Here is a 15534-nt window from a genome sequence, read left to right on the forward strand (position 1 = left end):
TTCAGGTGACTCTAGCACTTAAACAACTCTTGCGCTACAGATTTTCTAAGTATCATACCAATCTATGCAAGCCGACATGTATTGTACACAAAGAAAACATTTTTGATTGAAAAGTCTGAATGCCCTGATGAGCTCCGTGCTTACAAGACGTCGGATGTGCCCAGGGATGGGACCGGATTTGGACTTGATCCCTTAGACAGAGGGTGCCGTTTCTCTCCCTGCTGACTCTCTAGTGACAGGACGGATCCAAACCCATTACGAACCAGCCGAGCCTGGTGAGGCACTCGGGCCCCAGCAGGAGCACAGCTGCAGCAGAGGGGGTCTGCGGAGCAGAACCAGAAACGGGGTGCCCCAGTGTGACCTCCAAGCATCAAGGGGGTGACTCGATGTGTCCGCCAGGACAACATGCCCTAAAGCAACAACATTAACCACCCACACCACAGCTCCAAGGTCACACAGCGCATGGCTTTCCAGAGCTGGTAGAAGCTCTCCTAACGGGAGAAGACTACATACACACTCATTAAAGTAACACGGCAGCAGTTAGAAGGCTCAGTCTACAACATTGCAGTCTTTGTTTCTTTCTGCTTTTCAGCCTGACATTAACCTCTGCTTGTTCCTTCACAGCCAACGCACGCTGACCCAGCTCCCCACTCGAACCTCATTACAGTAACACGACGATATCGCGATGGATAGAAGTGAGGTCAGATACTGAAGCCTAAGCTTGAATTTGCTTTGTTTCAAAACCAGTTTGGAAGTTCACAGGGGAACAAAAAAAAACACAACTTGTATAAAGTATTGCAACATTAGCTATAAGCCAGAAAACTGGGGGGGAAAAGAGTACTTTCTTCAGAAACGGTCTTACTCATGACACAACACTGCGCCCTCTGAGACATCCAGGCCTCACAGGGAGACTACACCCATCACTGGCCTGACTGGGGCAGACAGCCGGCTGACGAGCTGACGAGCACGCCAGCCCCACTCCTGGACTGCCCTGTGCCCAGCCAGGCAGGTGCCTACAGTAACTTCAGGGGGGGGAGGGACACTCTTCTGACATTAACTTTTTATGAACAAAACGCAGCCACCAAAATAAACCTGCACATTGAAGTATGAACCCTGTTGCTAGACCGAGTTCTGAGTGATACAACATGTGAGGAGGTAGGCGGGCCAGCAGCCAAGGAGCAGGGCCTGCTCCCAGGAGGCTGTGGGCTCCTGCACTCTCGGTGAAGCCCCCTGAGCGAGTTCCTGACCTGCGGGGGGGTCGGAAAACACAGAGTCTGCAGCAAGACGCACTGCAGCAGGGCTCCTTCTCAGCCAGCGAGCAGAAAACCCCCTTCCAGCCGGGTGGAAGAACACAATTTAGTTTTTCAAAGAAAAGCAACTGCAAAATTCTGAGGATATATTTGCAGGAATACTCTTTTTTGTGTGTGTGCAGACAACCTGGCATCCTCTCTTTGAAAATGGGAAATGTTATTTTTATAGCTACTTTTCTGAGGCCGGACGCCCCCGGGATGCAGCAGAGGTTTCTCATCTCCGGCCTGTCAGGGCGCACAAAGGATATCCTGTGTAACTGCAGCGTAGCGGAGCTGCTCTCGTTCCTCACCGCTCTCTGCACATCTGAGCCGAGCGCGCGCGCGGCACAGGCAGAAGTTGTACCAGCTGTGGCATATGCTACAACAGGAGAAAACAAATTTCCAAGTACTTCACGAATTAGCAGAGAACTAATTGTCACCGGATTCAGTTCATTATGTGTGCACGCGGGCTGCCTGTTTGTCTTTAACGATTACAAAGAAGTAGAGATGGGGACAGAAGAGATTCTCCTGGATAATTGACACTTATTCCCCGACAGCTGGCTGATCACTGTCAAAACCAAACAGGACTGCATCCCAACAGCTCCCTTTATGGCACCCAGATACAAGCCCTGAGGTCGGGCAGACAGTTTTAGCACCCATATCCAAAATGAAATGGCCACACGTTCTTAACCGGTACTCACAAACATACTCCCCCCCTCTCTCCCATTCCCCCACCCCCAGACACAAACAGTGCCTAATTTAACATTCTGTTCCTACATCGTTGTGGGGAGCTCTTTCGGAACGCTTCTCTTATAGATCTCAAAACAGCTTGTAATTACTTTTAATAAACAGTGTAAGAAATAAATCAAGCGCAAACAGATAAAAAATGAGCTCTCAAGAGGATAAAATGCCACTGAGTCTTTGCAAACAAATAACTCAAGATTATTTTTTTAGGAAAATGCGCTGTGCCTCGGCCACGGGCAGCACGAGCCTCTGACCCCCAGCCCTGTCCAGTGCGGGGCAGGAGAGTCAGCAGGCTGAGACGGGCTCTCCCAACACAGCACAGGGGAGAACTGCAGGACAGAGCTGCCCTGGGACTGTCTCACAACAGCTCGCCTCCAGCTGAAATCAACCACACTGCTGAAAATCATTACTCCTCTCCTGCCTTATTTTTTTTATTATTTGGTGTGCATGCAGCTCAAACTCTATATCGGGATCTGATGGTGAAAGAAGGGATGACAAGGATTGAACACCAGTGAAAGCATGTGGTCTATAACACCGTCGACGTGGCAACCCAGGCATTTACTTTCTGTTTTAAGGTAACTAATGTGGATGATGGGTGGTTGGGCTGAGAAACTTTGATGAGCCACACTGCAAGCATTAGGCATGAGTGTCCAGCCACCAGTCTGAAAACACACCCCACCCTTCTTGAAACAGACACTTCAGCAATTTCACACCTTGGAGTGCGAGTTCTTTGGGAGCATTTACTAATGCACAGTACCAATCTCTTGTGCCGGCCGTTTCGGATGAAGACCAGAGATAGGGACATGATGCAGCTGAGGGGACAGGTATCCTTGACATGTACCCGGGTACAACTGAGTGATGAGAATGACATCATTTTGGGGGGTTGTTTTTCTGGTTGGCTTCCGTTAGTCCTAATTGCTGCTGTAGGGGCTTTGGGGTTCAGTGGAGGGTGGTGGGCCTTCACAGGGAGGAGGACTGCCCTGTCCGCACTTTCCCCAGGCAGTACAGGGGTTGCAGAATTTGGACTGGCCCCTCCTTTCCGCAAAGTGAAAGTAAACCTGTGAGGGTATATTCACCTGTGCCCAGGTGCGCTGCAGAATAAACTGGTCACTCGGCACGTCACACTGCTTTGGCACTAGATGGGCCATCTGCTCGGATTGCAAGGAAGCATTCCTCCGACTCAGCAAAGGGTTAACAGCACGTTCTACTGGAGCGTGGCCCCACGACTATTGACACACTACTCCCCATCTCTCTCCGTGGGCTCCTGGCAGTTCTGCCTGGCTGGTGCCAGGTGGTGTGCAATGTGCGCGCGAGAGGTTGGGTACAACATCGTCTGTTCGCTCGCATCACGCGGAGGGTGTGCACCAGGCACAGCACCAGGCAGCCAAGGTAGAATCTTCCATCAGGCCGACTCTCTCAACACACACACACAGACAAACCTAAAGCAAGAGCAAAAAACCATGTTTGGATGATTGCACAGAGGGTTGCACTGAAACTAGTCAAGGGGAGATCTTCTCTACAAGACTAGCAGCGCACGCCTATACACTGTGTCCAAACCTATTTTAATACAACCCTTAAAATTAAAAAATCAGACAACAGCAAAATGTATACAACTCAGAAAACCTATCCTAGACTAACTAACTGGGGGAGGGCTGTTCTCCACACTGCTTACTAGCAACCGAGCAAGTGATCCCAATTAACTACTCCACTATTCCAGTCCATCCTCTCCAGAGCTTAGCCATTGTCATAGACCAGGCTCGGCCCAGACCTGCACCCTTCCCAGCCTGCCTGCACGGCACTGCTCCACACACCAGTCCACACGGTCCTTGTCGACACATCTAGGAAGAGCTATTCTGTACACAGAATGTAATTCCTGGCATTCCTGTTTCATTTGCGAAAGACGTTTAAAAATAAAAAGAGATGAGCTGCACCAGTCCCAGGCGGGCAGTGTGTGTATGAAGTGAGCATGCATGCTTTTGCTCTCTGAACACACTCCTCACACTGGAGTCAGCAGTTGTACATGCAGATACGGGTACACCATCTGGGGTTCAATTTGTTCACATTCCTGACTTCTCAGCACGGCAATTTTATACAGCAGAGGAATTAGTGCCTGTTTCAGACGTGGTCATTCTTCAGACTTATACTGTACAGTGGATTTTGTACCTGCTTCAAAGCAGCATTGCTGTTGGTGTGGCAGAGCTGAGTGTCCTTACTGTAAAGCAGGCCGCTACAAGGCATTTCAATATTTCTGGGGGTCTGTTTCCCAGTAATTCATCAGCATAAGTCCAACACACAGCTACTCAGGAAAGAAATTCAGGCAGTGACACACCCTGAACTGAGTTTCTCCTTGCCTTGCTGTATCCGATTGGGAATCTTGTTTTCCAGTACCCAGGGTCTGAATCAGCCCACACTCCTCGAGCCCTGCTCAAGTTTCCAGGTGGACAGAGAGGATCTAAGCCGATATAGCAGAGGGCTGGGTAATAAGAGCAGGTGGAAGTACAGGGTACTGGACTTCGCATTGATAATCTAGGTCCAAGGGCTACATCAGCAAAGCACACTGAGCTGTGAAATACACACTCTCCACTAGTGCCGAAATGTGAGTTGCAATGGGTGGTGAAGAGACTGGGGCAGGAGGAATGGACTTTATCTTCATATTCTACATGAGGGATGGTTTGGCAGATTTATCAGGCTGCAGGCGTGTGTGTGAGATGCACTGTACAATAACCCCAGCCCACTGTTGAAAGGCACCATCAGTGTAATCCCTCCATTCACACAGTTAGGTAGTTAGGGTGACAGACCTTGCAGCTGCAGTGTGTCTCCTAGTGTCATCCGAGGGCAGAGTGGGTGGAAAGAGAAGGCAGGACACAGTTAGTCAAGGAGTCCACAGCAACACAATTCAAGGGCACACACAGTTGTAAATAACAGGGCCACACTGGCAGGAATCCTTACCTAGGTACATATGCAAGTTAAACTTTTTGGACATTTAAGAGAGGGTGTCTGCACATCTTACTCTCTGCTTTTTCCTTAAGCACTCTCCTGCATTTCACAGAGCACTGTGTAGCCTGCTGCCCCCGATGGGCACAAGCCTAGGCTGGCATGCATGGTCAGACAAGGAGTTATAGCATAGCTGTCATTACCATTCTCACACAGGCCTAACCCAACACTGCACTACGCTGACAGATAGTACCACCAGCGCCCACTTCATTTCCTGTGCAAAGCAAATCGGGTCCGGAAAGCTTTTTTATGGTGCTGTTGCTATTGGTTAGAAGGGAATGCCTGGGGTATTAAGATGCCACGTACCCCAAATCCCATTGAGAGAGTGGGAGGGAGGGAGAGAGAGGGAGGCAATGAATAACACTCAATACTCTAATAATCTCAGATAAAAGAAAGGTTAAACACAATATGCTAATTGAAATTTGTTCACTGATTAGAGGCAATGGAGAAGAGAGGGCTCCTTGCTGTGATTCCAGTGCAAGGGTGATTAGAGGTATTAATACAAGCATGCTTCCTCAGGACACTTGGAATCGCAGAAAGGAATCGCATCCACGCTCAAATTTAATAACACTGCATGGACGGCCTGAAATATTTAAGGAATAATTTGCTTAAAATCCAAAAGAACAGAAGATCGTTGCCTTTCTTTAAAAATCCCTGTTATCACAAAGCATCTGTTTTCTGCTCAGCTTTCCGTCTGAGCAGTAAAATCCTTGCTTTCAGCTTTGTGGTGAGTTCTCGCTTCTTCTTTTTTTGTTGTTTCCTTCTTTGTGTGTTTGTCTCTCTCTGGGATGCTCCAGCTCTTTTCCAGTCTTTTTTCCCTTCTTTATTGTTTTCTGCTGTGCTCCTGAAACCTATAAGGACCCCCCTCCCTCCCTCCCTTCTTCCCTCCTCGCAGCGAGGCAGCACAGAGGTGAGAAGAGAAAAGATCCAGGAGTGGATGGTAAACAGGGTCTAAAATTAAAACCTGAACACAAAGCAGGCTGTGATTAAATACACTGCAGGGAGTGCACAGCCCAGGGGTGGCCCAGAGGCACGACTCCTGACTGCCTCAAGAGCCCTGGTCACTGCGCCGATGCTCCGTGCGGCTAAAAATAGGCCGAGTGGATAACCTGAGGGAGATCCGATTTCTGGAGCTCGTCGGAGTCAATTACCTCAACTGCGGCACAGTCAGACGCAGGCAGGCCCTGCTCCCTGCCCTGTGCGTTCCGGCGGCATTTCATAACGGAACCGCCCCGCCCCCGCCCGGCCCGATTCGGTAACCGAGTTTCCGTCAAGCCGCACCGGACCGGCGCCGCGGCCGCGCCGTGGTGAGGCGCCGGACGATGAGGAGGCGCTACCCTCCGCCCGCTCCCCGCTCCTCTCCCGTCTCCTCAGGACGAGCGCAGCCCCCCCGCCCACAACCAGCTGTCCCGTGGTTTTCAACACCTACTGTACTAAAACTACCACCACTACTAAGAATATTAAAACTCCGTTCAATTAAAAACCGCAAAGCCGAACTGCAGGCGAGACAGAAAAATGCCGTGCAGAGCCGAACAGAACAGATTCTGATTTATTTTTAAACCTTTCTTACACTACCGTTGGACCAATCAACTATACAAACAGGACTCGATCTACATTTGGATGAATGTAGAAAACTTTCTTTTCTAAAATGTTTCTTTTGTTTGTTTGTTTGTTTGTTTGTTTTTGTGAGAATTCTTTCCTAAGGAATTATCTTCTACAGAAAATAAGAACTAGCCGAAACTGAAGGAGGTGTATCCAAGGCAATCGGCAGTTATTACAGAGAGACCCTGTGCTGCTGTAAAGGTCACACCCCAGTAAATGTTTTGAGAGGTACCCAAATTTGTGGTACCACAGCCTTCAGGGCCAAAGATGAGATTAATGTACAACAAATGTTCAAATGAAAAGAGAAGAAATATGTCACGCTGCCTGACCTGCACTGTGAACTGTGCCCGGGGCACAGCGGGCAGAGAGCTCTGCAGACACACAGACATGTACTGGAAAATATAGCTTTCATCTGTCTCTCTTGTTTCAGGGAATCACCCTCCACTTTAATATCAGCTATGAAGTCCTTAGCCTCCTCCTTCACGGCTCACATCTTTTACCATAACTCCCCAGTCCACAGTCCAGAGAGAGACACACTGGCTCTCCCCAGTCCACAGTCCAGAGAGAGACACACGGCTCTCCCCAGTCCACAGTCCAGAGAGAGACACACGGGCTCTCCCCAGTCCACAGTCCAGAGAGAGACACACGGCTCTCCCCAGTCCACAGTCCAGAGAGAGACACACAGGCTCTCCCCAGTCCACAGTCCAGAGAGAGACACACGGCTCTCCCCAGTCCACAGTCCAGAGAGAGACACACTGGCTCTCCCCAGCCCACAGTCCAGAGAGAGACACACTGGCTCTCCCCAGTCCACAGTCCAGAGAGAGACACACAGCTCTCCCCAGTCCACAGTCCAGAGAGAGACACACGGCTCTCCCCAGTCCACAGTTCAGAGACACACGGCTCTCCCCAGTCCACAGTCCAGAGAGAGACACACGGCTCTCCCCAGTCCACAGTCCAGAGAGAGACACACGGGCTCTCCCCAGTCCACAGTGCCTGTCCAGAGGTTGGTCCAGTGAGGGAAACTTAGACACTCGATACTTTGTACAGTTTGACGGTGGAAGGAAGGTCAGAGCTCTTATACATCTCTATTTCAAGGAATGGGTCAGTTCCAAAGCACTGTTTCAGTGAACCTGGGAGAAGGCAGAAGGTTTTGCATTTGCGAGTCCCGTCAGGAGCCTATCCAGCTCCCTCTCGCCTGTACTTCCCCTTTCGCTGGCGAGCCAGTCTTTTCAGTCCTTGATAAGGAACCCCTGTGCCCCGGCCCCCTCTCTGCCCTTCCAGACGACGAGATGAATTAAACAGAATGATAAAACGGCTCCTCTTTTCAGAGAGGGGTATTAAAGAGCCCGGTATGTATCTGACACGTTCTTTCATCCCTGTAAATAAATTATACATATTGACTGAGCAGTTAGAGGGACTGATAGATACATCTGCAGGAATTTATGTATCCTACATGCTTCCCCGGTCCTCTTTAATCTCAGATGAATTATAGATACTGATTGACTACGCTCTCCTTCCCAGCTCAAGCACGTGAGCAGGATAGAGCTGCTGGTTGACCTTTTTCTGAAATGCTTTTTCTCCCCCTTTTCAGTCCTCCTGATAAATAATAGATATTTCTTCCTCATTTTTTTACATCTTTTCCTGCACTAGTCACTCCTTCACGACAGGCGGACGTACCGTTGCCACACACTGGTTAGTCTCCAACGCCAGGGGCTGCCAGGGTAAATGATACACTTCCTGTTCGTTTCCGTGCCCTTCTGCACTGACGCTGCCTGACCTGCACTGTGAACTGTGCCCGGGGTACAGTGGGCAGAGAGCTCTGCAGACACACAGCACATAGTAAAGGCAGAAGAGCCTACCCACAAGCAATTCGGACACAAGACAGCAGACATTAGGCACAGGCACCCAGTCTTAATGTCCCCCTCTTTTAAGATTTTTAAAAGAGGCGTCACTTGCAACAGATTACAGTCCCGTGAAATACGTATTACGCTGGAGATGAGCGTGTAACCTTGTCTCAGATACAGAGTGCCCAACTCTCAGTCACACCAGCGATATGTTCAGAACCTGCCACATATGTCCATTCAGAGTCATGTGTGCTGAATCCTCCTCATGTGTCATGTGTGTCCCCAACGGTTTGCCTTCAACTGCTCTGAATTCCCTTCTCAAGCATCAGGGAGCGCTATGGGGCAGAACACAATCTCCACTGCATGTGTCCAGGGGCACGCAGGGGGTACAAAGGCAGTCTCTCAGGATAATGTGGGATTGTTCTTTTTTTTGTCTATCTGCCATATTGTGGTGCTGTTTCCCCCCCGACACACACACACACAAAAAGTTGATCACAAGAAAACAGAAAGTCATCTTGAGCCCGGATTCTTAGTAACAGGAAAACCAGAGAAAGGGGAATGTCCCAGCAGGAGAAGGAGCGTTAGATTCTCCTGTAGGAAGCACCGTGTGAATGGACAATCTCTTACGTTAAATAATTCCTGTTCTAAAAGTCTGGGAAGCCTAGCGCAAGCCCAGCTAGACGCATCCCAGATGATCTGTCTCCCTGCTTGCTGGTGCAGTGGCTCATTTTGAAGGCAGCCTGAAGAAAGACGCTGTCAGGGCCCTGACGTTTTTTAAAAGCCGGTAAGAAGAGCAAATGATCCCAATTTGGCCGAGCTATTTGGAACCGCAAATAACTGAGCTGTTGAAAAAAACTTGTTAAACGGAACTACGGAGTCTAGAGGCAGGCAGAGCACAGCCATACTGTACAGTGTGTGTGCAACACACGGCAAATTACAAAAATGAATTAAACCAGACAGCTGGACATCCCCGGATTCGTGTGAGCGGTATCACAGAGGATCATGCGTTACAACAGAATCAGCTTTATGGTGACAACAGAGTTTTCCAGTGGGCTCACCGTGGAACATGCCTGATGAGGCCATGACCGACTGACCGGCCAAGATGTTCCAGCGGCCTGATCGGCAGGCGTCAGCGTGCACACGCTCAGAGACAGCTCTCTTTCAGCGCTCCGACAAGCTAAAGACGGAGAAAACACTGATCTGCAGGAGGCGAGAAAGGCCGCCCTTCCACACTCTCTCAAGCTGGTTTTCTTCCTACTGCCAGATCCACGTTTCTCAGACTGAAGACCGGGGAAATTAAGATGCTGTCAAAAACAACGGATGTGACAGCCGACAGCCGAGTCCTACAGCAGAAGAAATTCCTCTCCGTATTCCTACACGCACGCTCCTAATCTTTTTGAAGCCCTCCTTCAGGCCAAGTCAGACTTTTGTTAAGATTCTGGTCAAAACCCATCGTTAAGCTGGAGCTGCAAAATGGGGGAAAGAGGAAAGGAGCGGGCTCTGACAGATTGCGGACAGCACTTGTGTGTTTAAAACGCCTGTTTAACGAGGCAAGCGCTGCTTGAAAGGCCCCAGGTTCAGGCAGGCCAGCAAACAGAGAGGGTCCCCCACTCGGGATGCTCCAAGGCTTCGAGCAGCTCGACAGATCTGGACCCAGGTCACATCTGCAGCTCGGGGGCTGGGAGAGGGTGTCCATCTGTCCGGGGCCAATTAACCACTTCCTTCCTGCGGTGCTGCGACCACTTCCCATGTCTGCAGACCTGCAGCGCATGAAGGTCTGAACAAAAGATGACTCAGACGAGAATGACCCTTGCGCTTTTCTCTTCTACAAAATCAATTAATTGCCCGGCTAATGAATGCCTCAATGAAAACGCTTTGGAAGACGTTTTGCCAACATGCTGTTCTTTGCGCTAGTTTGTTTTATTTTTTTGTGCTGGACATCGGAGATGCTGATCCAGCCAAAATCCCGACTGCAAAAGGTTAGGGAGCAGCTTGATAAACAAACTGCTGCTGATGGGCAAAAGTACATAACTTGGTTACATGAGAATAGAAAATTGATTTGTTCTTATTATGAGTGATAATAATGACATGGGAAAATCAGATGAAAAGTCTGCAGGGTGCATGACAGTGTGACAAATATTATTTCAGACAGGCCTCAGTGCTCTCATGAACACCCCCATTTTTCTACATTGCAACGCAGTTTGTTTAAATGGAAGATTTCAATCAACAAGCTATAATAAAACACTCTCCTTCAGGCTCAGTTCCTCTAAAACCCAGCTGATCATTTTGCGTTGGTATGCCAATCTCGCTAATTAAAACCTTCAGTACTACTTAACAGCAAAGCCAAATTTCTGTTTGTTTTTACTGTATATCTGGCTCCAGTTCAAACAGACCTCCAGCCTTACAGTAAAAATAAAAGCAACACTTTGCAGTCATTAAGGTCTGCTGGTCTGGACTTTTAAAATAACTCAAATCCAATGAATGGCCGTCTATTTGGAAAGTGCTGTGAGAACCACATTTACAAGAGACTGCAATCGGCGTTCGACCTGATGCCCACAGCATCTCGAGGATCAGCAGAACCAACTTTCCCCTTCGAGCTTCCAGGAAAGGTCCTTCAGCTCTTCCGAAAGCTTGACCATCTTTGTCTCACCCGATGAGATGAAAGCTGATAAGAGAGCAGAAAATCTACCCCACTTCAAAGCTCAGGCCCACGTGCAGAACGGAGCTGCTGGTTGACGAAAGAGAACTCCTTCTTCTCTCGTTTTTCTGCTGCAAAGACGTCCCATCTAAAACGTTTCTCACTGCAGAGATAACTCAGGGCCCTGCAGAAACAAATGCAGGCTGGACCAGAGATGCGATGACAGCACGAGTTCTCTGACGCAGGAATCCAGAAAGGAGCAGAATGAAGAACCGGACCTGGCCAACAGTAGTAACGACAACAGGGAGCAGGTCAATTAGAGACCCCCGTTTGTTGGAAAAGAGAAGGAAGCCTGCAAGGCCATGAAAAGAAATGTCAGGACAAGACAGTTCTCTGCAGCGTTCACTTATTAAACTGAACACAGGGCTGGCAGCACTTGCTTCAACGATCGTTTTCAACGTTGTCGTCAGCTCTCAGTTTACTCGTTTGTCAGGCACCTCTGATGTTCTGTAATGCTCTGTGAAAGCTACCCCAGCTAAGCCTGAAGAAAGTGGGTATGCACAAAAAAGTACACAGTAAATGTATTTTTGTATCTGCAAATCAAAAAAAGGCAACAGCCCCCCAAAAATTAACAAAACGGCAGTGTGTTTTTTCTTCACTTCCTCCCTCTCCTCGGCGCCGATCATGAGACTTTAAGAACAGGTACGGCAGAGCCTCTCCAGAGACCTGCCAGTGTGGCGTCCTCACTCATCAGGGTTAATTAAGTGACAGGTAAGGAAACTACAACTATGCAGAAAAAAAGGCAATAAATATCTAAAAAGCCCAGACAGGATGTCAGAATCGGCGAGGGGTAGGGGCTCTGTTTGGGGTGCAGCAGTTAGCAGATGTTGGAGGGCTGTAAATTGATTGAGATGCAGTGTCAGCCTTGCGTTAATGATGAGACTGAGAAAGGGAACGAAGATGTGTGTGTGTGTGTAGGTGGGGGGGGGGGGGTGATCACACCTTGACAAGCACTGTCGAGGATCCTGTGAGTGTGGCAGGAAAGGTGTTTTATCAACAGCTCCTGCGCATGAATAAATATGGAAATAGCAGGAAGACAACTGCATGGTGTGTAAGAGACCATGCATGTTCACATGCTCGTGCACATCAGGTGTGTTAGGGACGGGGGGTACACTGTGAACCCCTTTGTCACGCATGAAGAAACTGTGATCGCAGCCGAACGTGAATATATATTAAGTAAAGATTAAGAGTACTGTCAGAGCATCTGCAAAGTAGCAGCGAAAAAAACTGAACAACGATTACCCAAGCTGCCAAAAGCTACAGTACGGAAAAAGTGCAAACTGAACGCATTAATCATTAAAAGCACGGAGCAAACAAATTAAACAAGTTGCACTGCACTGAAGCAACCTTCGTTTTCACTGAAGCTCCTCATCTTTGGAAAGCAAACCAAACTATTTGTTTTTCAGCGAGCAGACAGAAAGAAAACTAGACGCCTCCATTGCATGAATTTCTTTTCAAAACCCACTGTTTATTTTGCAAATGAATTTCTATGCGATCGCTACCTTGCTGAAGTTGAAGTATTTAATATGACTCCCAGTGAGCAGTGCTCATGCGGAGATTAACGGTGATGTAACTGAGCTACAGCTATGCACAGAGAGAGCTGCCTAACTACAGCAGCTCCTTTGACAAAAAAAAGAAGGTGCAAAGTGAAAATCAGACTTAGATAGTAATGGGAAACATGCTGCATGTTTGTGTTTCTTTACAATTGCAAAATGAGTGCTGTAAAGCGTGAGAACACATTTGGCATTTCTGTAATATAAATTAGACATCTTTCCTTACAAATGTATTAAGAGCAATATGAACGCTAAGCTTGGTATGTGCCGGGCAGTATTACTGTTATAATAAAGACAATATAGTCTCATGTATTCTTTGTTTTAATGGATAATTTCATTGTCTAGGCACAACCAATACTATTAGAAAAACAATAGTGTCCCAACACACTAAAGAATTCTAAATGCTTGCAAATGACTATGCATTACCAAAACATAGTAAACTTTAATACATTTTACTTAAGAAGTCAGAGTGGCAATCTTCAAGACAAGCACCTTTTAAAGAGTACAAAGGAAATATACAAAAAGCCTTTCTAAGAGGAAATAAAGCATTTCATAAGAGGAAATAAAAAAAGCACTGAAATGTGTAGAAATGTAGCTCCTCTGTGATCACTCTTTAATTTCCTTCTGGCAAATTCTCAGCCTGCTGAAGGTTAATGCAAATCAGTCTATTTTATTATTTAAAGACGTCATCAATCTTTGAAGATGGAAAAAAATAATAATAATAGCACTTAAAATAATCTGCTTCAATTCCTAATTAATCTCCTCCTGGTTTCTAACAATTATGATGTTAATTAACCCAAAATTCCCTCCTTGGCTGAAACGTATAGGATCCCCGCGTTTTCCCATTATAGCCCCGGTATCTTTATAAATCATCGGCTTTTCGGAAATGAACTGCAGGAAAGCTGCCGACTCCGAGCAGAGCCAGGGGGCTGGATGGGAAGTCAAGGCTCTCGTGGAATCGCAGCCATGGCCTGGAGACGTACAGGACCCAGGCCGAGCTCGCTAGCACCCCACCGTGGTGCTGAATCTGTGCCGGGATAGCCCTTCAGGGACCAAGCAATGTTCCAGCACACCCAGGGACATAAATGTCAGCATTCTGGCATCTTCAGCCAATTCCCCCAAATGTTGAATTCTAAAATCACCACTCGTTGGGGTGACCCCCAATTTGCACATCAATCGCAACGTTAATTGCTTAATCAAGTGTGTGTCCAACTGACTTGTCCTAGCCCAGCCACTCGGGCCTCGTTACTGAGACTGCCAGGCTAGCTGAAAGCCCGTTAAAAGCACAATGAGCGGCAAAGCCACAATGCATACAGGTCGCAACCCTGTGAAGCACAATTTACTCATGAAGGCAACTCGGCTTAAGCAGCACGCCCTTCTTTCGCAGAAGACAAAAGAGTTCCCGTACGTGTGCTCAGAGAAAGTAAATGAGTTCTACATCTATTGGCTGTCATGCTATAAAAAGGTTGTGGAGTAATTGCCCAAAGTGCCAGCCATTTGTTTTCAGATTATCCACGGGCCCACTCATAAATCTCGGGAATGCAATTGGCTCCATTTGTTTCATGCAACGGAAACGGGAAAAGAGGAGGGAAAAAAAAACTGAACACTGCCGAAACCATTAATTACAGCAAACTCTTTCTGAACGCACACAAAATGAGCTTCTGCAAGGAAACGTGCCTGGGATTCAGTACTCTGTTCGAGTCCACTGTAGAATCACATCACCTTAATAACCTGGAGCACCATCAATTATTATTGACGACTACATCCAATATTTCTATCTCATTATCTAATATTTGTTTTGGATTTTCCTTTACTGCACGGGCAACGTGGTCAAAGACTGCTGATTTGGTTTAGCACTTGGAAAAACCACACAGCCATCACTGCACAGCAAAGCTGCTTTGTCCTAGAGGGATCCGAAGAGTTGCAACCACAAACAAAAACCAGGAAGCCCTTTTTTGCAGACCAGTCAGTTTAATGCCCAAGAAGGCTGTTAGTGTCAGATTGGCGACATCCCTGCGTGTGGACCATGTCAGTGGGGTCTGAAGACAGGGCGGGGTGAGAGGTCAGATCAGTACTTACCAATCATGTGGTTGGCAACATGAATCTGGATCTCCCTTTCCGTCTCGAAGGTCATTTGGCACTTGATGCACTGGTAGGTTTTTTTCTGGAAAACAGAAGCGGGCTCAGGATGTAATCGGAAGACAGACCTCAGCGTGCAGCAGACAAATCAGTGCCTCTAGCCAGAAGTGCCTAGGAATAAAAGCTGGTAGAGGGTGAAGGTTTTCTAGTTTCTCCAGTTCTCTTAGCGCAACACAAGCTCAAGCTGAACGCCGCGTCTCCCACCTCCAAGAGAGACACCGACACCCCGGAGAACGAGGACAGTGAGACCGCATGTCTGTGGACCTAGTAATTAAAGATGAAACATCGCCAGGAAATCAATTCTCCGAAGCAGAGCCCTTCGAGAAGTGAGACGGAGCTGCACTGGCGCGGTTTAAACACTCCTCACAAATGTGAAGTTTTCATTCAGGAAACAGGGCATAGGAATGAGATGTAAAAGCAAAAACAAACCAAAACGTCAGGTTACCCACAGGTGGGTTCTGCTCCACCTTCGGCCAGTTGTGAAAGGTTTGTATATCAATGTAAGCTGAAGCGCTCTGCTCCCTCACCATTTTCAGCTTACGTGTGTGCGAATGCAGTGAGCTCTAGGGCTTGTGCTAACACTTCTGCTTCAGGGAACCAGGGTTATGGACATAGCCCAACGTTTTAATCCAACTTCTCAAGGTGATCACCATGACTGGGCTGGCAAAGCA

General features: G+C 47.9%; 1 protein-coding gene across 3 annotated transcripts in view; it reads right to left on the minus strand.

Moving 5' to 3' along the window:
• Nucleotides 1-15534, minus strand: part of znf423 (zinc finger protein 423) — a 129720-nt gene that overhangs the window by 50713 nt on the left and 63473 nt on the right. For 2 of the 3 annotated variants that reach the window (XM_015368463.2, XM_015368465.2), the window contains 2 exons: nucleotides 14804-14888; nucleotides 4832-4852 (listed from right to left, as the gene is read on the minus strand). In XM_015368463.2, coding sequence (XP_015223949.2) covers nucleotides 4832-4852; nucleotides 14804-14888 — 106 coding nt within the window. The remainder of the gene's footprint in view (nucleotides 1-4831; nucleotides 4853-14803; nucleotides 14889-15534) is intronic. The other variant, XM_015368464.2, reaches the window with a different exon arrangement.

This window comes from Lepisosteus oculatus, chromosome 20, assembly GCF_040954835.1.
Source record: "Lepisosteus oculatus isolate fLepOcu1 chromosome 20, fLepOcu1.hap2, whole genome shotgun sequence".
Taxonomy (NCBI): Eukaryota; Metazoa; Chordata; class Actinopteri; order Semionotiformes; family Lepisosteidae; genus Lepisosteus; species Lepisosteus oculatus.